A 22,772-nucleotide genomic window follows, 5' to 3' on the forward strand; every position below is an offset into this window, starting at 1 on the left:
CTGCCTAAATTATGAGAGAAGGTAAGGCAGCATGACAAAGTATTAGAGCATCAAGAGAGATAGGAGACAGGATATGCCAAGAAGGACAAACCACCATCACTACACCTTAGACTCTGATGAAGACAGCCTAGATCAAAAGAAAAAGGCCAAAAGCAAAGAAACTTGGGGGTTCCATTAGCTTCCAAACCAACTGTCCTGCTTCCAGTCCTCCCACTCTACCCCACAACCATTACTGAAGGGAACTACTCATGAAGAAGAGCCTGGCATCCTCACCAACCAACCAAAATCAACTGCCACCCCCAAGGCATTGATGGTCCCCATCTCCTCAGCTGTCATAGTTACTTAATCTATGGGGGGAGGTGAGGGGGGTGAGCTCTCTCCTCCTGGTCCTCAGCACTGTGAAATGGTTCCACATCAGAAACTGATATGGTGTTATAAATAGAAATGACATTAAAGAAAATATGTTACTGTCTGCTTGACTGCTACACTTTTGGCAAATGTTCAGCTGACTTGAAACTGAAACCTTTTGCATGCGTTGTCTCCCCAACTGGAAAGTGAGTTCCTTGATATCAGGGATTTATTTCCATTTGTACCTCTGGCACTTAGACCAGTGCTTTGCACAGAGCAAATACTTTAATAAGTGCTTTTTCATCGATTCATTCTCTTCATTGATACAGAAAACAGTGAATCCGGATTCACCGGATCCCAGAAAGTACCATCTTTTACTCAACATTTTTTAATTGAGTCTAAATGGTAAGACTGTAATCCTTTTCTATGTTAAGTGAAAAAGAAAAGAAATAAAAGCATAAAATTCACTTGAAAACATGAGAGGTTAACAAATGTAAAATGTCCATACTTAATTTCATAACAATGAGAACACCACACTTATAGCAGGGATTTCAAAAAACTAAATTACGTCGGGTGAAATAAAGGAACAGAAATGATTTAATGTAGCACAGTAGTCAACATAAGTAAAGGCAAATAAGAGTAGCCCCTGGAGCCTGAGCAAATGTCTGGTGACACTTTCATTAGCATGCTGTCACTCTCCACCACACAGGCCTTTTTTCTTTTTCTCCCTCTTTTTTTCTTCGTGCATCTCCTCCTTCTGCTTATTTATTTGTTAATTTTTAAATCCACTGCTATGAATGCATTAGTAGAGCCCACTAGCACACCAAAGGCCTGCTGTTGGCATTCAGGCCTGAAACAGTTTGCTTATGGGGATGTCCCCTTGAAATCCCAAGCAGTTTGGACCTCAGGACTGATGGAGTAGTACAGTCAAAGGCTCAGTGAAAGGTCAGGAGAAGATCAGAAGCTGAAAAGGCTGAGTGGATCATGTTTTGTTTTTTTTTTTCCTAAGAGAGCCACGGATAAGAAGAAACTCGATATGACTGGTCAGATTTACAATAAGACAACATTACAGCAACAACACTGACCGTCTCTAATTCTGCTTACAATACAGAAAATTACTTTACCAACCTGGAATAAAAGACTTCCACTAAAGTACTTCTCTGACAACTCATATGGGTGGAGGAAGATAAAACATAGCCAAGCTGAATGTCTATTCAATCAGAAGTGAATCGTAGTGATGTGTGGAGTATAAATACAGCGGTATACTACAATAGAGGAGACCGCCAAGTATAGGCAGAAATTATTAAATGGGACTTACTATGATGCTTGCTTGTCATATTCCTGAACTTTTTAAAGGCCTCCCTGAATAAGGGGCCCACCCTATAAAGCTATATGTATATATGAGATAAGAAGGCCATGTAGGCATATGCATGGTGGCTATGATAACCTGGAAGGTTAACCACAGGCTGCGCTATCCTTTTTACCCTTACAGCCAGTGTTGCCCAGCATTCAAAGATCTAATGCAGAGGAATGAAGAGACCACCTTAGAAGCAGAGTTCTTCACTGCCCTCAAATATAAAACCATAAAGACTCAGCTTTGCTGCTCTGTCCATGGTCCCTTTATGGTTTACATTAAACAGACCTACGAGATACAGCCTCCATGAAATCCAAACAGGCTCACTCAGGGAACAAATACATTCTTTTTTTACTCTTATTTTGCTGAATCATACATATGCTACATCCATATTCCATACCCCAACTGTGGCTATCCTACGAGGCTGTGCCCTTTACCCTCTTCTCTGTCTCCCACTCTCTCAGCAACCTCATTAGTTTCCTTGGGGTTCAAATATCATCTTTATGCAAATGATCCTCAGGTTAACATATATAGTCCTAACCTCTCACTTGTGTTCCAATCCCATATCACTAGCTTCCTGTTGGACATCATCTATGCCTGATGTCTCATGGGCATCTCAAACTCAATATGTCTATAAAAGAACTCATTATTTTCTCCCCTAAATTCACCCTTTCATTATTTTTTTTCCCTATTCATGTTGAGGGTACCACATGCCTTTTGGTCACCCAGGTTCACAATCTAGCCTTCATCCTTGACTCTTTCTTCTTCTCCAGCCTGTATTTTCTTGTAATTCATTTAGAAATAATTGCCCTGATTCATTTCATAGAGTGTGATTTGTAGTTTCTATAATCCTTTGTTATAATGTGTACAAGGCTATGCTTGTTTCTTAGAATTCTGTAATCACAAGTGCCATCTCTCCACTGGGAAATGTAAATGAAGTGATATTGCTCTCTAGAACACAGATACATGCATACACCCATTCATATATGCCTATATTAATTATTGATGCCTTTCTAACCTTTTCAGGATATTAGAAGTATTAGAAATATATTCTGAATTTATACTGCATACTTATAAATGCTTGTTGACTTGATTTATATTGTCTTGATTGCATACTGCCTTATTTTGTTTTCACCTCTGAAACTAGTTAAGGAATTTTCCCCTTCTTTCCACAGCTATATCTTCATAGATAAGCAGCTACCTAGACCCAAACAGCTCCACAGCACTTAGGATCATAGATGAGTTCCCCTACATGCCCCTTCCCATATAACTAATGTTGAAAAAATGAGGAAATACTAGATTTCATACTCTGATTTCCCTCCTCCATTCACTATACTCAGAGATCTCAAATCACTGATCTAGAACCAGATAAAGCCTTGTTCCCCACCAAGCATCATCATGGAACCTCCAGAAAAGAGAAAACATCAATAACACATCAGAAATGAGATTTTTTTTTCCTATATCAAAAGGAAAAGCCACATGTGGGAACTGTTATATCATCACCCAAATCTGGACTCAGATTTGGAGACCCACAACAACCTATCCTAGTCTCTAGCTGATAAAGACTACCTTCTAATATATCCCTTTTGAATACAGAAGTACTTTTATAGGGTTCCTTCTTTGTTTGCCCTTTTCCATTGCAGATGCTGGGTTATGACATAATCACTTATTTAGAGAGGTGTTTGTGGCTAAAAGTAAGAACTAAAATGCGTGGGAGAACCTGATCAAATCTCCTCATTTTAGAAGCTCTTCAGCTTCTTCAGACTCTAGCAAAGATTCCCTTATTCCTGTTGTTTCTGGAATGGTTTCAATTTGTATTTCAATTTAGCATTCCAATTTTACATTTACTTTACAATTATAAAGTCTTTTTGATACTACTTCCACAGCATCTCTAACATTTTTTCCCTTCTCTCCACTCACATAACCTCCAGCCTAACTCAGACCCTAAGCACCTCTGACCTAGGCTATTGCAAATGCATTCTAATGGGACTCTTGGTTTCTTATATTTTCCCTTCAGATACATCCTCCACACAGCTGCCAAAACAACCTTCCAAAGCTTGCCATTCCTCTGCTTAATAACTTTCACTTGCTCCCAAATGCTGCTAGGATAAATACAATGCAATCTCTTCCAGGTGCCACTTGAAACCCTTGGCAATGTGTTTTCCAGCCTACCTTCCCATGATTATTACATATGCTCCCCTTTCATGACCCTATATTTCAGTTAAAGTTGTCCAGTGGCAATTCTCTTTGATGGCCCTCCATCTTATGTTCCCCATGTCCAGAATGCACTCATTCCATACTGCTGCCTTGTAAAGTCTGCATCTTCCTTCAAGGTTCAACCCACATGCCACAATATTCCTCAAGAAAACTTTCCTGATCTCATTTATTAGTGTTCTTCCCCTTCATGAATTATTGTTTATGTTACGCTATGTTAGATTATGTTACATACAATAATGTAATGTGAGTTCCTCTAGGTCAGGGATTTTTTTTTCTTGTTTCTTGTGGCTTTGGATCCTCCTCAGGACTAGCACTCTGACTTGTACACTGTTGGTATTTAATGTTTGTTAGACTGGAATTGGAGTATGTGTCTTTCCAAATATTGCTGAATAAAACTGAAATCAAGAATGCATAAATGCCTGTGCTCTGTTGTCTGCACTTTAAGAGGAGCTGATTATAACCAGATCATAAAAGCAGAAGGGCCTATTCACCTGGTTCTTCTTGTTTTACCTGGGCATTGGAACTACATGTAAGCAGGTGTCATGCACCAGACTTTTAAAATTTTAATACTCACTGTGCCATGAAGGTTAGTGTAGGTGTTCAGAGTCTTTACTGTGGGAGGAGAAGCTCTGAAGGGGTTTTATCAAGCAATAAAGGATTCAAGAACTGACCTGTCAAAGGACTACGTGTCATCCAAGAATGAGGCCAAGTTTATTTACTTTTCTTTTTTCCCAATTACATGTAAAGATAATATTTAGCATTCATTTTTATAAGATTTTGACTTTCAATTTTTTCCCTTCCTCTTCCTAAAATGGTAAGCAGCTTGATATAGGTTACATATGTGCAATCAGAGAAACCATATTTTCATATTAGTCAACAGTTGTGAAAAAAAAAAGGTCAAAAAGAAAAAAATTTAAAAAATAAAAATAAATGAGAATAGTATGTTCTGATCTTCATTCAAGAGTCCATGGGTTCTTCACTGGGATGTGGATAGCATTTTCCATCAGGAATCCTTTGTAATTGCCCTGGATCACTGTATTGCAAAGAAGAGCTAAGTTATTCATAGCTGATCATCCCACAATGTTACTGATATTGTATACTATGTTCTCCTGGTTTTACTCACACAAGTCTTTTCTGGATTTTCTGAAATATACCTACTCATCATTTCTTAGAGCATAATAGTACTCCATTACATTCACATATCACAACTACTTCAGCCATTCCCCAATTTCCACTTTTTTACCAACACAAAAAGAACTGCTATAAATATTTTTGAATATGTAGCTCCTTTTCCCTTTTTTATGATCTCTTTGGGATACAGACCTAGTATTGCTATTACTGGATTAAAGGATATGCAAAGCCTGGTTGCCCTTTGGGCATAGTTCCAAATTGCTCTACAGAATAGTTGGATCAATCCACAACTCCACCAACAATAACAGCGTAAATTTAAAAAGGCCCAAAATCCAAAGGTCAGTCATCTTATTAGCCATAGTATATCTATATCTGTGAAGGCAACGTCCACCCCAATAAAATTGTGACCGTTTCAAAGTATCAGCTTGCTAATGCAAGGCAATTAGAAAATCCCTAAAGTTATCTGTTTTCAAGAAATTTCCATTGTTGGTATCTAGCAATGATGAATAGCTATTTTCTATCATAAGGATAAAGGAGGAGGAATTGGACCTACACACTTAGGTAAACTAGCTGAAACTTTAAAACATAAGAACTGTCATACCACATCAAACCAGTGCATTGAAATGACAGAGAACATCAATGGAAAAGTATTGTGGCTACACTTTTTTCTCCCCATCTCTCCCTTTCACCCACACCAAGGCAGCATGTATTCTGACTACCCCTTCACCCAATCTGCCCTCCCTTCTATCACACCCCTCCCTTCTCTTATCTCCATCCCCTCTATTTTCTTGTAGGGCAAGATAGATTTCTATACCCCACTGCCTGTATATCTTACTTCCCAGTTGCACATAAAAACAATTTCTAACATTCATTTTTAAAACATTGAGTTCCAACTTCTCTCCCTTCCTCCCTCCCCAGCCATCCCCACTGAGAAGGCAAGCAATTCAATATGTTATACATATACAGTTATGCAAAACACTTCTATAACAGTCATGTTGTGAAAGACTAACTATATTTCCCTCAATCCTATCCTGCCCCCCATTTATCCTATTCTCTCTTTTGACCCTATCCCTCTCAAAAGTGTTTACTTCTAATTACCCCCTCCTCCCATTTGCCCTTCCTTCTATCGTTCCCATGTCCCTCGCCCATCCTCTTCCTCCCTATTTTCATGTAGTGTAAGACAGATTTCCATACAGAATTGAGTGTGCATGTTATTCCCTCTCTAAGCCAAATGCAATGAGAGTAAGGTTCATTCTTTCCCTCTCACCTCTCCATTTTTCCCCTCCACTGAAAAAGGTTTTTCTTGCCTCTTTTATGAGAGATAATTTGTTCCATTCTATTTCTTCCTTTCTCCTCCTAATATATTTCTCTCTCACCCCTTAATTTTATTTTTTTAGATATCATCCCTTCCTATTCAACTTACCCCATGCCTTCTGTCTATATGTATATAATTCCTCCAACTACCCTAACACTGAGAAAAGTCTCAAGAGTTACAAATATGATCTTTCCATATAGCAATGTAAACAGTTCAACTTTATGAAGTCCCTTATGATTTCTCTTTCATGTTTACCTTTTCATTATTCTCTTGATTCTTGTGTTTGAAAGTCAAATTTTCTATTAAGCTCTGGTCTTTTCATGAAGAATGCTTGAAAATCCTCTATTTCATTGGATGACCATTTTTTCCCCTTAAGTATTATATCAGTTTGGCTGGGTAGGTGATTCTTGGTTTTAATCCCAGCTCCTTTGACCTCTGGAATATCATATTACAAGCCCTGCTATCCTTTAATGTAGCAGTTGCTAGATCTTGCGTTATCCTGATTGTATTTCCACAATACTCAAATTGTTTCTTTCTGGCTGCTTGCAATATTTTCTCCTTCACCTGGGAACTCTGGGATTTGGCTACAATATTCCTAGGACTTTTCCTTTTGGAATCTCAGGAGGCAATCAATGGATTCTTTCAATATTTATTTCACCCTCTTGTTCTAGAATATCAGGACAGTTTTCCTGTATAATTTCTTGAAAGATGATCGCTAGGCTTTTTTTTTTTTTATCATGGCTTTCGAGTAGTCCCATAATTTTAAAATTGTCTCTCCTGGATCTATTTTCCAATATTTTTCCTGAAGGTTTTACATGTAGGAGATTTAACTTTGTTGTCTTCTGTCTGCATGCTTTGGTCTTCCTTGTCACCAAAGTAAGATTCTATAGGCTGATTCTTTTTCTGATTTTTGCTCATTTTCCCAGCTATTTACATGACTTTTGAGCTCTTCGTCAAGGTAATTCTCTGCTTCCAGTGAGGGTTGAGGGGTGTACTGTCAGCCACTTGATTCCCCTACATTCTGTGGGCCAAGAGCTCCAGAAACTGTCATTGCCACTGCCTCTGCCCCTGATGGCATAGCCTCCTTCTCCATGGGCTCCTCCACCACCTTGGGGCTGGGGCCCAACCACTCTGCTCTTTCACACAGGTCCCACAGATTTATTCCACTTACCTTTCAATTTGTCCTCAGTGTTTTGGGATCATAAAGTCTGAAAACTCCCACAAGTACTCGAGATTCAGTGTCCCCAGGGCCTGCTCAGATCCCATCTTTTCTGGTGTGACCCAGACTTCTGCTCCTAAAGCAGTGCAATAGACACTTCCCTGGAGACCTTCCAGGGTGTCTTGAGCTAGACATTTGCTTCACTCCATCATTCTGTGGGTTATGCAGGTCCAGAATTTGTTTCGAGTCATATTTTAGAGGTATTTGGCTGAGTTTTGGGGGAAAGCACTAGCAAGTCCATGCTGTTACTCCACCATCTTGGTTCCCATGGCAACACTTCTACAAACCTAATGGAGCACAACCAAATAACCTCTCCCCATCTTCAAAGGAGTCACCATCTTCAGATAATACAAGTTGATCACACAATGCCATGACAATGATGCTCCCTCCTATTTTGCACCATCTCACCTGTGCTTTGGTAACCTTTGTTTGTCAAGGACTCCAGGGACACTTTGGCACCAACCTGCCTTGGCTTTTTACTCTATACATGCTCTCCTTCCAGTGTGAATGTCCTCTCTTTATCCCCAGATGAAGAATGCTTTCTCAGAGGTTTGCCAGATTACCTCTACATGTAGGCTTTGTCTTGCTTCCAAAGGTACATGACACCATTACAATCAATGAGGCACTGATGATATTAGCTAATAAACATATGCAGGCCTTTGACAGACTGAGACTGGTGATCCATTCAGGCTCCGTGTTCATGCTTTCACAGGGCCAGGAAAACACTGAGTCAAACAGTGTCATATGATTATACACCACAGTTGGAATGCTTCGGAGATCATGGGAACTGATCCTTTCCTAAATTACTGAAGTTCTGCTCCCTACATATGTTTTTGTCATAAGGCATAATTCTATTAGGACCTGCCCATTTGGGTTAGAATAAAAAGAGTTGGGTCCTGCCTGTTTGTTCAGGGGAGAACAAATGTCACTTGAAAGAGTCCCAGGTCTATATATTTAAGCAATAAGAGACCTGAGATGAGCTGAAAGAGTCAGAGGTATATAGTGGCAAGATAATAGGAGTGAGAAGCCAAGACTACGAATTCAAATTTGAGCTTTGCTCCTTACCACTTGTGCAGCCTTGAACAAGATATGTAGCCTCTCTGAGTCAGGGAAAGGTGTGCTAGAGTTTCTTTCCATTCTAAAATCCTCCGAGTACTTGACAAGGAAATATATAGGAAAGAGACAGAGAGTAGGCAATAAAGGACAAGCAGTCCAGACCTCACATCACTTCCCAGACATTCCCCAAACATGTTACTTTACTTACTCTGACCATTCTCTCCATCCCACAGAAACCTTGGACTTGTTCCTTGGGACTAGACTCTACCTTATCTTAGCCAAATGCGGGCTTCCCTGTCATGTCCTGGAGCCCTCTGGACGATGCTGCCTGAGTACTGCCCTCCTCCCCACCCTCTTCTAGATGTTCTTTATTATTGTTTTCTACCATTAGAATATCAACTCCTGAAGGCAGAGACTGTCTTGCCTGTATCTGCATTCCCAGTCCTTAGTCCAGTGCCCCACACATAGTAGGTGCTTAATAAATGCTTGCTCATTCATCTATCTATCCCTCACTTCTGTTTTCTTCAACATAAATAGGGAAGTTTCATAGAGGGAAAATGTTGTTTATTTGTTTATAGAGAGTTCCATTTGGGATATATTTTATTTGAGTTGTTGGCAAGATCCAATGCAATGTTGAAGCAAGGAGGTAAAAGGAGCAGGAGGAAAGAAAGGAGAGAGAGAAAGAGAGAGAGAACACAGAATAGAGCCTCGAAGAACACCCATGGTTGTAGGTGAAACAACTATGACTCCTAGCCAAAAGAGACTAAAGAGTAGACTAACAGGTTAAAGGAGAACCAAGAGAGAGTTGTCACAAAAACCCAGGCAAGGGAATCTTTGATAAATGAACAAACAAAAACCATTTACAGTAAATTCCTGAAAAACCAGTGTGCCGGAACTTATTGCCTTTTAATGCTTAAGTCAGGGGACATCTCTGTACTGAAAATACACAAATATTCTTTTAAAAAAATCCTAACAGTTCATAATGTAGGGGCACGTTGCTATGAAAGCAGATCCTTTGAACAATAAACAGAAACCCTCATTTCTAAAGCAATTATTATTTCTCTAGTTAAACATGAGTAAACGTTAGAAATCAGTAAAACAAACCTAAGATAGGATTTTATACACTTTGGCCACTTTTCTTAGCTGTGGGGCATTTGATTTTTTTTTTTGTTATATTCCTTTCTTTTTCTCAAATGTTGCAAGTTATAATAAGATTAGCAGGATGCTTTTTAATGCATTAATGCCTCTCATTTCCTGGAAGACCAGCTTATGGGCAAGAGTGAAAGAAAGGCCTGCAAATTGGCTTTCTGCAATTTTGACTATGTTGACTCTTCATTCAGTTGAACTGAAAATTCAGTTCAATAGGGTTCTATAACTGGAGGCTGAAGGAAAGATATAACATCTTAGATGAGTTTTAAACAAACATAACAGAAACAGGAGCCAATGGCAATTCTAATTGCAACCATTCCTGTACTGTACCAATTATTCCAGGTCTAACTATGATTGCTACTATGATAAACAATTAAGAAGCAATTTCCTAAAAAGACACTTAGCAACAAATATGGAGGTAAGAAGAATATGCTGGAACAAAGCTAGAAAGGAAAGCTTCAAGGGATCTACCCATTTCAAGTAGGGCATTTGCACTGCCTTTAGAGCTGGTGTACCCTGGTCAGAACAGTTCAGCCCTTATTTGAATTATAGTGTGGTTTAAGAAAGAGTTGACTATAGTCTGAGGGCAAAGTATTGAAAATGGCACAGAATGGCATCATTTTATTTGTGCGGAACCAAATCATGGGACTCAATACTGGAAGCAGAACTCATTCAGAAGGAAGCAACTAGCTCAGACTGGGAAAATGAAGTGAGACTGAGGTAGGAGTGAGGTGAGAATTCTCAGCAAGGAGGGAGAGTCTCACCAGAAATTGTGGGGCAAACTTGGGTAAAGTGAGAAACTCCCCGTCCCTGTTTACCTGTGTGGTGAAAGTGGTTCTGGTGTCCTGTTTCCTCACAGCAGACGATTGTTGAAGCCTTTCCAGTTTGGGGTAACCTGGTCTAGCCCTTGAGAATACAGAGTTCACCCTCACAGGCAGGAGGTGACAGAGTAGGTTTTTTGTGGTTGAAACTAAAAAGAAAGTGGGACAAAATAACATTTCTATACCACTTAAAAATTTCAAAGAACTTCAAAACTCTCTATTTTCATAAATGTGTTTTTGCTATAATATACAACAGCTTATTTTCTAAGATTTTTTTAAAATGCAAGGCAGGATCGGATATTTTTCTCCCACAGAAAGGAAGGAAAATTCAATTTAATTTTATTCATTCGTTAAGCAGCTTGTGCATAGACCTGAGTTCCTGGATGGGTATAAAAAGAAGAGTCCATGCTTCTCCCAACATCCCTTATCACGACTAAAATTTACTAAGGCAGGGTAAGACCAATGAACAGACAGATCTGACAAAAGATAGATTTTGATCAAGGTATAGAACAAAACCAGATAAATTCTTTCAGGAAGGAATAAGAAGAGGCCAGCTGAACCTGGCTTTTTTCAGAGAAATTGCAAGTGAACTAGATAGAGGGTCAGTCTTGGTGAGAGAATTCTGGACTTGGTGTGAGGAAAATCCGAGGTTAGTCCTGGCTCACGACATTTTTAACTCAGTAGTCAGAACAGAGCAATTCTTTAAATAAAACCATACAGTGCTTTATCAGTCTTTCACCTATCACCTACTAGCTGTGGGACCAAATCACCCCCTCTCGGTGCCTCAGTGTCCTCATCTGTAAAACAGAGGGGTTTGATCTCATTGCTTCTAAAGGCATCCTTCTGACTCTAACTCTGTCGCTGGGCCCTCGTAGGAGGGCAAGTTGGGAGGCGGAGACCGGCGTACCTGGGCACGGATGCCCTCCTTAGACGTTCCGTGCTGTGACTTGGCCCCTCTGGGGCTCAGCTTCTTTATCTGTGAAGTGTGTGTGCACGTGAGTGCACATGGGGGGAAGGGTAACCAGGTACCTCTAGGGTCCCCTCTTGCTGTACGCCCAGGGCACCATCAGCCCAGGTTCCAACGCCTGCCCTCCCCGCCCGTCCAACACCACAGGTGAGGCAGCTTCGGCCCCGCCCAGGCTCGAGAGGCGGGGTGGGGCTGGGGAGGGGAGGGGCGGGGCCTGGGCGGGGCCACACCAGCCCCAGCTTTCTAAGCGTAGGGCGGCCTGGGCGGGCACCAGACGGAGTGGACATGGGGCTGTGCCTGCCCTGCCTGGGAGACGGGCCCCAGGAGCCGCCGGACGTAGTAAGTGAGGCCTCGCCGCCCTACCCCCCCCCTCACCCCGGACCCCAGCCCAGGGCGACCCGGCTCCCCTGACGTCCTCCCCCGGCCCAGGAGCGCCAGGTGTCCCTCCCAGCCGTCCTAGCCCGGGCTTGCTCGCCTCTGGCCTTCCCTTCCTCCCCGGGCTCCCTCCGGAGCTGGGCCAAGCTTTGGACCCGGGCGATGGCGCAGCTGCCCAGGGCTGGTCTGAAGGGTGGGGCCGGGGGAGGGGACGCACATGAATGGCCTGGACAATGGGGCTTGTGTGTGCTGGGGGCGCCTCCCCCCACGGGCGCGTGAGATCATGGGGGCGGGGGGTGGGAGCGAGAGAGAGAGAGAGAGAGAGAGAGAGAGAGAGAGAGAGAGAGAGAGAGAGAGAGAGACAGAGGGAGAGAGAGAGAAAGAGAGAGAGAGAGAGAGAGAGAGAGAGAGAGAGAGAGAGAGAGAGAGAGAGAGAGAGAGAGAGAGAGAGAGAGAGAGAGAGAGAGAGAGAGAGAGAGAGAGAGAGAGAGAGAGAGAGAGAGAGAGAGAGAGAGAGAGACGGAGACAGAAGGGGACGGCCCCTGGGATCTCATTGGGTAGAGAACTGCCAGGTGTGAGCGTGGCCCTGCGGTGCACACCTGCACCTGCTCTACTATCAGGGTTATTGGGGCGTGGCCAGGTGGTACCTAGGACAGAGACACCTGCAGTCCAGTCCAGCCCTGATTGCCTCAATTTCCCCATCCGTAAAATGGGAACAGTAATAAAACCTACCTGCCAAGGTAGGTGAGGAACAAATGAAATCATTGCAGAGCTAGCTCAGCACAGTGCCGGCCCGTAGCTTTATTGTTTTCTGAGGCAGTGGATAGGTTCCATGACTTGCCCAAGGTCGCATAGCTAGTATGTATCAGAAATACGCGTTGAATAGTTCACTTCCTGGCTCTAAGATCGGTTCTCTGTTCATTGCGCCACGAAGCCACCTTTCATGGGCCCCTGTGTTTGCTGCGATTATTGGATAGCCACTGACCCATTATTTCACTGGTATTGGGACCTCCCTGGTGAGGAAATTCCCTTTCAGGATAGATCAGAGACTTGAGAGCCGTGTAAAACTCTGAAAAGTTCGTTCATGGCGTATTCTGGGGCACAAACCCAACAAATAGGTGAGAGAAGCAGACCCATCCAGGTCTGCTCAGCTTGAGGACTGCTCTCTCCCTTCCACACCATGTTGTTGAAGTTTTCTTTCCATGGATCCTGCTTCTCTATTCCTTGTCCCATCTTGCCTCTCTTAAAGATGAGGATAGAAATTAGGGGAAAAGACTGGGAGACCGACTGGACCTTTCCTTCCGCAATTTATGTAACTGCCCCGACACAGGATAATCTGTTTTTTAAAATGCAACAGCTTGCTCCTTTTTTGCATGTAGTCTTGGAAAGTGGCCTCAAGCAACTTGCTCAGGATCACCTAGCCAGTAGGTGGGGACTTAAGCTCAGGTCTAACTAACTTTCAGGAACTGTTTGCCCTTTATGGACTCTGGCAGAGGGAGAGCCTTGCTGCAGAAGGAGCCTAGGATTTAGAGAAAACTGGGTACTAATACTACTTCTGCAGCTTACTGTTGTGTGATCTGGGCAAAGCCTTTACCTCTGGGATTAAATGGCAATTTCCCCACTAGCAAAATGAATGATAATACCTGCAGTGCTTGCCTTACATGATTGTGAGGATCTAAAGAAGTAATATGGTTAAAAGTTTTGCAAATTTCCCCATGTGACTTGACAAAAATTATTTAAGCCCTCTGTGTCTTCTTTGATATAAATGGGAGTTAAGCTATGCTTTGCCAAGACCCTTACCTCAGTGAGAAATAGCCACTACAACTTAAATTTGCTGGAAGAAAAGGGTAGGGAAAAGCCACCTTCCTGGCCTTTCAAGCTCTCACAAAGTATGAGCTGTCTGTCCTTGGATCCCTTGGGAGAGGGACTTTGGGTTGTGGTTTTGTATTATTTTTAATAAAGACCTCAAGCTGAAAGGGGCCTTAGAGACTTACATCCAACACATTCATTTTCTTCATTCATGTGTACATGAGTAAAAAGGTCCAAGAAGGTTAATTCACTTAATCAAGGTTCCCCAAGTACTAAGGGTCAGAAACAGGTTTTGAACTCAGATTTTCTGGTTCCAGAATCAATACTTCCTTTCCATTGCTGGACCAGAGAGTGGTCAAGGTCCCTTCCAACTCTAAAATTCTGCAATTCTGTGAAGTATCCTAGTCTATCCTGGTGAGAATGATAGCCAGAGATTTTACTTGCCTCCCAGGCTCTCCCTGGGAGCACACTTTCCCCTTTTTCTTTTTTCTTTTTTTTTTTTGTCTTTTAACTAGTTTAGCAACCTGTTTACCAGGAAAGATTATTTTGTGTTGTTTGTGGGAATTTCAGTGTTATCCTTTGGGGGGAGGGGTTGGATTGTTTTTGGCTTGTGAATTTTATCAGGCTCTAGGACCTGGAGTTTAACTTTATGTCATAGATTCCATCCATACTAGAATGAACCTGAGAAATCAACTGGTTTAACTCCTTCATTTTTATCATGCAAAACTGAAGCCTTGAGAGTTTGGGTCTTGCCCAGTCACAGAAGTTGCGAGTGGCAAAATAGGTGTGGGATTCCAAGTTTTCCCATCTCTTGAATCTGATATTCTCTCCTCTGTGCTGCTCTGCTTCTCTCCAAGTGTCTTCTTGGTCATTGGCACAGAGTCCCAAGAATCATGGTTTGGGTAGAGAGTAGTTTTCATCATGTTCATTGTTATTTGAAATGTTCCATATTTCTTGGAATTCCAGAAGTTTTAACTTAATTGGAAAACTTCTTGGAGCGCTCCTAATATTACTTACTAATCATTCTACTATGATTCCTGGACATCCATTTGTGTTTATTTACTGTAAAATTCCATATTAAAATGTGGTTTTGCTTCCCTTTTATGCACATGTTCATTCAATCTATTCTTTGTGGCAGGCTCTTTTTTTCAACAGTATGTTTACATCAATATGTTAAAAGAGGACCCTAGAAAACTCAAGGGACTCCGTTCTTCCCTGGGCAGAGGTCTCTCGAGAAACCCTTGTGCAGCAGCAACCTTGGGAGTCAAGGGACCTACACTGTATCTGTCACATACTAGCATCTGTTCTTGGCACTTAAAGTAACTTTTCTCCTGTATACAGTGTATGTCTTGTCTTTTCAGATACAGACGGTATCGTGGTAGCCTTACACTTTGTTTATCTCATATATAACCTACCATGGCAATATATAACGGAAAAAGAAAAGGCATAGGGGGGTCTGTAAACACTTTTCTGAGAAATAACCATTTATTTACCTTAAAATTATTATCACTTCAGTATTACAAAGCATTTAAAGTATTTATGTGAGCCATTCACAACAAACCTTCCATACCTTAAAGAAATTCTTGCTGTTAAATACCCAACAAGTAAGACCTTCATTGAGGAGACTGACACACATACTCTGCTTCCTTCTTTCTTTAGTCTGACAAAAAGTTAGCAATTCTTACCAAGACCAACCCTTCTACTACAATTAAGCATTTACTAAGTACCTACTGAGTTATAGCTGGGGGGGATGCAAAGAGAGACAGCTATGACCCCCAAGAAATTTACATTCTACTTGAGCCCTTGATCCATCCTTCAGTTATTTCCTCCCTCTTCTTTACCCTCTGTAGCTCTCTGACACACACACATACACACACACACACACACACACACACACACACACACACACATTTTTTATCTTTCCCTTTTGCTTATGAACATTCTGAAAACCTTTCCACATTCTTAAAATGGTCACAGAAAAAAACTTTTTCAATTGGCCCTGACATCCCTTCTATTATATTTTCCTTCCCGGTGCTTTTCTAACTAAATTCCATGTTGTTGAGGTTTTTTAAAAACCTTCTGTAACCCATGTGTTCACTTCCTCTTCACTTCTCTCAGTTCTGATCTTCTTAATGTCCCTCCCCCAAGATCTCTTCTGCTATTTCCTTCTGCTCACTCCACTTGGGGTAGGGTTATAAGGGTCACCTCTTGACTTGAACCTCCTGATTGGACTTTGGAACTTTCTTTCCCCTCTATAACTCATCTTCCACTAACTGCCAGAAGTAAAAGTCTGACAATGTTGTGGACTTTCTCAAGACATTTTTGGTGTATTCCTTTTACCTTTAGGAAAAGAGATGGATTCTCCAGCTTTTTTTTTAATCTTTCAGAGCCTGATTCTAGCCAACTGTATTATTCACCTTTCACCCACTAAAAATTCCAGGCAAATTGGCCTTACCATTCACCTTCTACAACCTTCCATCCCCATCTCTGTGCCTTTGCATGAACTGCCCCACTTGCATGGAGTGCCCTTTGCCTTCTTTTCCATCTGCCTTCCACACAGGAGACAAAATGATTTACTAACCTTGCTATCCGTTACTCCCCCTCCCATACTTTCTAATCAGGCTAAATGGTCCTCCTCAGTGTTAAATATAAAGGACTTGAATTGGGAGAGAGTAAGGCCACTAACTAGCAGTTGGGAAAGTCATGGAGAGCTGCCTGTAGAAGGTGGTACTTGAGCTAAGGCTGGAAGGAAATTCAGGGTCCTGTGAGCCTGGGATGAGGACAGTGTGCATTCTAGGCATGGCAGGAGGTGGAGGAGACCAGCTGCTGGTCCAAATGCTGAGGCCTGTCATTTACATATGTGGACATGAGGCTCTGAGGTGTTAAATAACGGATCCACAGTCTTGCAAGTAGGAAGTGTCTGCTCCAGGCTGCCCAGCTGGAGGGTTTGGTTTGTAGGTCCGCATTCTTCCTATTGCAACACAGCACTTCCTGAGTTAGCATGGCCACTTGCTGCTCCGTTTTCTCAGGGATTTAAAAAAAGTGTTACCATTTTTTCACAGGAAGATAGAAGATTAAAACTTGCCGAAGCTGCAGAAAGAAGACAGAGGGAGGTAAGATTTAAAAAAGTACAGTTCCGGTTATTTGGAAATATTTTTAATTGTATCGTTATTATTATATGTGTGAGAATTTCTGTATACGTAAGATTCCTATCTAAAAAGAACAAAAAAAGATGCCCAGTAAGTTCAAAGGCAGTTATTTACTTCATAAAAAAGATTCATGATGTCATTCCTGAAAATTTCATTTAAAATAAGATTAAATTGATAAAAAAGATTTTACATGCAATGTTTTAAAACAGGAATACATCTTGTATGGAATGGAAAAATATTTATTAGCAGTTTACTAGGTGCTAAGCACTGGAACTACAAAATGAAAATCAAGGGTCCCTTTCTTCAAGGAGGTCACAATCGGATTGAGGGAAAGGAAGCATAAAGGAGTAAAGTTTCATGCAAGTGGAAGGTTAGAGGTACTTAGCTTCTGACATCAAAGGATTGGAAGAGATGGCAAAGCCCAAAGGAAGTTGGGGAGCAATGGCAGAGCAGAAGGTCCCTGCTCAAAAAAGAGAGTGGGTTCAAAGGTCAGAGGGAAGTTGGGTTTTGGAGCACCTCCAGTAGAATATGGGGATGGGAAGGTGGCAGACTGCCTGTGAAGTGAGTATCAATATGTGCTATGAGTGTGGGGCTGAGGTGAGATATACCAGTCATTTTTTCCCTTGGGTTAAAATAAAGAAGATGGTCAGTGTCACATTCCTTCAGCATTTTAGGGATCCATGATGTCATTGGTTCTGGCAGTGTCAAACCACAGTCCCTCACTGCCTTGACACTTAATCTACATAAGTTATAACTGGAAAAAAAAATCTAGTGGTTAAATTTGTGATGATCAACTTCCTTAATATGTTGTGTCACTGACTGTGAGGCATAATAATCAAAATATAAATAAAGCACTTAAATATTTGTTATAGAGAATATATGTTGACTGAAGAAATGATTGTTGCCAGTAAAGGCAGGCTTAAAGACTTTGGGAAAGAATTACATTAGTATGTTTGTTAAACAATGGTTTTGGTCAAACTAAGGGCATAACTAAGCCTCCCCTTAGTATGTTTTTGTCAGGCCTGTGAGTTAAGAATGAATTTTATGTCTTTACCTGTGGTATAACTTTATATAAAAATGTAAAGACAACTCTTAGCTCTGACCTGACAAAAACCAGTAGCAGGATGATTTCATTTGATTTGATATAGTTTTGGGACTCCTGCTCTAAATCCACGTTAACCAAACATGAGCTTCCTTCGCTTGGGGAACTCTTGCTATAGATATAGCCTAGCAAAGCACCTGGCTTTTATTTTGTGTTTTAACAGCAACAGAAATCATTTATATTGTACTGATTTCTTTTTCCTAAAGTCTTCATCTCGAGGAATTTTAAATGTGCATTCAGTAGAAGAAAAGAAGAAGAGAAAGGAAAAAATGGAAAAACAGTTGTCTGCTGGTGGTTCACCCCAAGGAGGGCTTCGAGTAAGTGTAAAGATATACACTGGAGGCTGGGGACTTAAGTTTTATCTTTATTTGTTTTGCTTACATATTTTTGTAATTGTATTTCAGTATGATTGGTTTCCTTTGTGATCCTATGTAATTTGTGCATTTAAAAACATTCAAATGAGAGTTCTGTAGACTGTGACAGGCTTCTAAAGGGTTCCATGACACAAAGTTTAAGAACTAACTTGCATACCGGTTTTTCACTTATGGGAAAATTATTTGAAGTTTGAGGTTTATATTTTAAATTTTTTCTTTCCTTGATATTCAGTTATCAGAAGGAAAATTGGAAAATAATATTTGCTGGATTTGGGGTTATAGATTAGGAGATAAGATTATTTGAACATATAAAGGGCCAAGTTAAACTAATGATTTGTCTTTAATAGGAAAACACATATATACAAAGTCAAAGAAGTTTAGATAAGAGGTGAAAAAATTGGCTAGGATAGTTAAGATTTTATATTTTTACAAGTAGAATTTTTTTTTCAGGCCAAAGTAATTAAAGTCAAGTTTGCTTGTTTTGGGGTTTTTTTTTGGTTTTTTTATTACTTTCACTAGTACAGAGAATTCAATACAGTAGAGAAATCAAAAGTCTTCTATTTTGGACTGGAGGGTAGTCAAACTTTTGCAAGACCATCTTCCCAGTTGTTTGTTTATATGGTTGAGATGCAGGACCTAAACTCTCAAGTTGTCTGGTAGAGGCAGTTCAAGTGCAGGCTTAGCTAATGATATTTTGTTTTGTAACTGATATAATTTTCTTTAATTTTATATATTACTCTCTCTGACTTTGAGCTTCTTGAAGGCCATCTAAACTTTTGTCTGTTGCCTCTTGCATAAATATGTTAAAAATCTAGGAATTTTAAAGAAAAGATTTAAGTATTAATTTAGCAGAATGTAATAATCTCAAACAATATTGTTTTGGTGATTTTCTTTTTTTTTCTTTTAAATACCTTTATAGAAGGGTTAATAAAATAAAGCAAATAGGAAATACCTATCTCCAATATAGATGTTTTACTTTATTAAGAATTTTATTGATGTAGGATTTTTGTCAAAACTATAAACTTACTTCACCCAGGGCTTATAATAAAGGATGTTCTATATGCTAATTGTAACAGAATGTGAACCTGAATGGACCTTCCTTCCCTTCTAGGACTTTTTACCTGAATTTATTTACAGATGGGAAAACAGGAAGAGAAGGATCACCTGCTTTGGCCAGGGCCATGTAGCATGTTATCCGTGTATCTCTAATGAAGAAAGGATCTTTTCACTCTTCTTGTCAATGTTAAGCAAACCATGCTAAATTGAGGGTCAGGGAGAGGGGAGCAGATATAGTGGAAAAAATCCTAGTTTGGCAGGTAGATAACATGGGTTTGAAATCCAGATCTCTGCATGTTCCCTGTAGAAAAACCCCTGTACCTCATCAAGGCTCCGTTTTCTTGTCTAAACAGAGAAATGTTGCAGTAGACAGTGTTGGACTGAGAGTTAGGAAGATGTGGTTCAATCCTGCCTCACACATTTATGAGGGCAAAGGAACTCAGCTGGGCATTTTACCTAACCTCTTTGAACTTTAGTTTGCTTATCGATAAAATGAGAATGATCTTCCCTGGCTTTCCTTCAAATCTCAGTTCAGATTCCACCTTTTGCCAAAGAATTTTCTTGTTGTTTCCTCTACCCTCTGCCATTGCTGGTGTCTCCCCCTCAGAGATTATCTCAATATTGTCCTTTCTATTAGAATTTGGACTTCTCAGAGACGGGAACCGTTTTGACCTTTCTTGGTAATGTAGTATAGAACAGTATCCAGCACGTGGGTAGCATAATATCAGTTCTTGAGTTGACTCCCTCCCAAGATGTTTGGGAGAACCTAATGAACTAACATATGATGGCTTTGCAAACCACAAAGTGTACTGCACAAGTGTGAACTGTGTATGTTACTGATCTCTGTAAAATGAGTGCTGTGATCATCCATTAGATGATCTCTACATTCCTGTAAAGGTGACATTAATTTACAATCACCATAGCCATGACAGTGGGGAACAAGAAATATAAAAGCAGGTTGTTTATAATAATCCTGACCAAGACAAAATGTATGCTTTACTATCTTAATGGATATTTGTGACTGTTATAGGGACTGATTTTCTTTATTCTTAATATGATTCCCCTGAGCCAGAATTATTTACATAAAACTATAGCTAGTCCCTCAGTCGTGCATCAAAGGTCTTGTCTCTCTGCCTGTCTCTATCTATGCCTGTCTCCCTGTTTTTTTCAAATATAGTTCTTACGATTTTTGTTACTACAGTGTTAATTTTACCCTAGGTTAGGGTTTGAAACTGACATGCATTGATTGGATGACAGTTTTTCCTCACTTAACTTCCTTGTGTCTCCAAGTAGAACACATATCTTTATCACATGGTCTTATAGCTTTCATTTCTCCCTTAAATGTGAAGCTTTCTGACTCAAATCCTGAGCAGTATTCCTAGATCTTTACACAACTCACCTTGCATTTCTGTCTGTGTGACAGCTCCTGCTTGTTTGTGCATTACGAAACCAAAACTTTTGTTCCTGTAGATTTATATGGAAGTAACCTATTGCTTTTCATCTTTTTTTTTTAGTGGACAGTTTCATAAAAATATGTGCCAAATGGAAGATAAGACGACTGCTGATAACCTGTGGAAAACTGCAATCAACTGGCTCTTCGTAATGTGGCTTTTGCATATAACACATTAGCACTTTTCTGTTTTAATGTGATCAATGATAAGTAAACTGTATACTGAAAATTACTTTTTTCTGAGCAGACAGACCTCAGGATGTTTAACAAGATGGCCAAAACTTTCTCACTATAGTCTCTTTATTTTTGCTCAAGTAGCTATCCTGAAGACAAAAAGTATTTGTGACTTTACAGAGATAAAGTAGTATGGAATAATAATATATTTCTGCTTTGGGTAGCAATGATTAAATCTTTAATTAGCTTTTTCAATTACATTATCTCCTTTTTATAAAAAAAAAAAAAGTGGACATTTATAGCTTTGTAAAAATACTTTGTGTTTATCTTGTGTTTATACTGACATAATGTTGAAACCTGTCAGCTTAATGACTTCAGTAGAAGAAAATACTTAAAAACTAATTTGAGGGCTCATAGGAAATGAACCTTCCTCATATCTTTTGATTCACTAGATGCTCATTTGTAAGTAAATAAAAGATTTAATCTAATCATTTTCTGTTTGTTTTCTAATTAAGTTATGGAGAAATGGGGAATTTTTGCTAAGCTAAAATTTATTTGCTGAATTTAAAACTTGGTCCTTTTGGTACCATAAGAGGGCAGTGCTGTGTTTGTATAGAAAACAAATCAGATTTATTTCTCTAAACACTTTTGTTGTAATTATACTAACATTTGTCAAAATATGAGCTTTATTGTCATTTTCAAAAATCTATTAAATAATTACCATAAGACAAAGTGTAATTTTACTAATGTTTTCATTTGTGAAAACATTCATGTAGGTATTTGGGTGATATATGCTTATATACATCCATCCACATATATGTACATATGCTTGTATTTATGTGTATATATATATATATATATATATATATATATGTGTGTGTGTGTCTCCCTGGCCAGTATAATTTCCCATATGTCACATTATCTTTCATGGCTGATAACTTCCAGGGGACTTCAAAGTTCCATGCTTTGACGAGTACCAACCAGTTATCTCACCTCTTCTCAGTATTGGTATATATCACTATATATCATCATATACTATAATACATAAACAGATATGAATTGTAAATACATGTATATATACATACATAAAAGTGAGCAGAAGAAGCTTTATACGTGAAATTAATAACATAATTCAGACTTTTTCAAGATTTTGCTCTTTAGAAACATGCTTAATTTGGAAACCACTTGTGTCCTTGTTTTCATAGTTGAAATGTAAAATGCCAAAGCCAGTCAAATTGGTTACATATATTCTTCATCTAATGTTGTTCCAGGGGCAGAAGTTCTCAACCCTTTTGACAATCTGGTGAAGCTTAGGATTCCCTTCTCAGAATAATGATTTTAAATGCATAAAATATAAGATTGCAGAGAAACCAGTTATATTGAATTAGAGATGTATTCCCCTCCCCCTTCCCCCATTGCAGTTTAAAGTTGCCTTGAAATCTCTCTGTAGAGGCCAGGTTAAGAATCCTTACTCTAGGGGCAGCTAGAGTCAGGAGAACTTGTGTTCAAATCCAGCCACATATTAGCTGTGTGACCTTGGGCAAGTCACTTCACTCCAATTGCCTTACCTTCCCTCCCTCCAAAAAAGAAAAAAAATCCTTACCCTAAGGGTTAGATTCATAAACCCCAGTCACTTATCTAAAGGATATTTGCTGTTTGTTGCATATATGGAATCAGACATAGGAATGTATAGGAAATAAGTCTGC

At 39.9% G+C, this 22,772-nt stretch overlaps 1 protein-coding gene and 1 long non-coding RNA gene across 2 annotated transcripts; one reads left to right on the forward strand and one right to left on the reverse strand.

The window, feature by feature from the left end:
- Positions 1 to 4,606: 4,606 nt before the first annotated feature.
- Positions 4,607 to 11,800, reverse strand: LOC140510606 (uncharacterized). Its single transcript, XR_011969300.1, has 3 exons — positions 11,518 to 11,800; positions 10,608 to 10,759; positions 4,607 to 4,952 (listed from the first exon to the last, which is right to left on the reverse strand). It is a non-coding gene; the product is annotated as an uncharacterized lncRNA (long non-coding RNA).
- Positions 11,754 to 21,798, forward strand: SVIP (small VCP interacting protein). Its single transcript, XM_072619318.1, has 4 exons — positions 11,754 to 11,916; positions 16,824 to 16,874; positions 18,219 to 18,329; positions 20,957 to 21,798. The coding sequence occupies exons 1-4, from the start codon at positions 11,863 to 11,865 to the stop codon at positions 20,969 to 20,971; spliced, it is 231 nt and encodes a 76-aa protein (XP_072475419.1). The 5' UTR covers positions 11,754 to 11,862; the 3' UTR covers positions 20,972 to 21,798.
- The last annotated feature ends 974 nt before the right edge of the window (positions 21,799 to 22,772 follow it).

This window comes from Notamacropus eugenii, chromosome 6 (assembly GCF_028372415.1).
Source record: "Notamacropus eugenii isolate mMacEug1 chromosome 6, mMacEug1.pri_v2, whole genome shotgun sequence".
Taxonomy (NCBI): Eukaryota; Metazoa; Chordata; class Mammalia; order Diprotodontia; family Macropodidae; genus Notamacropus; species Notamacropus eugenii.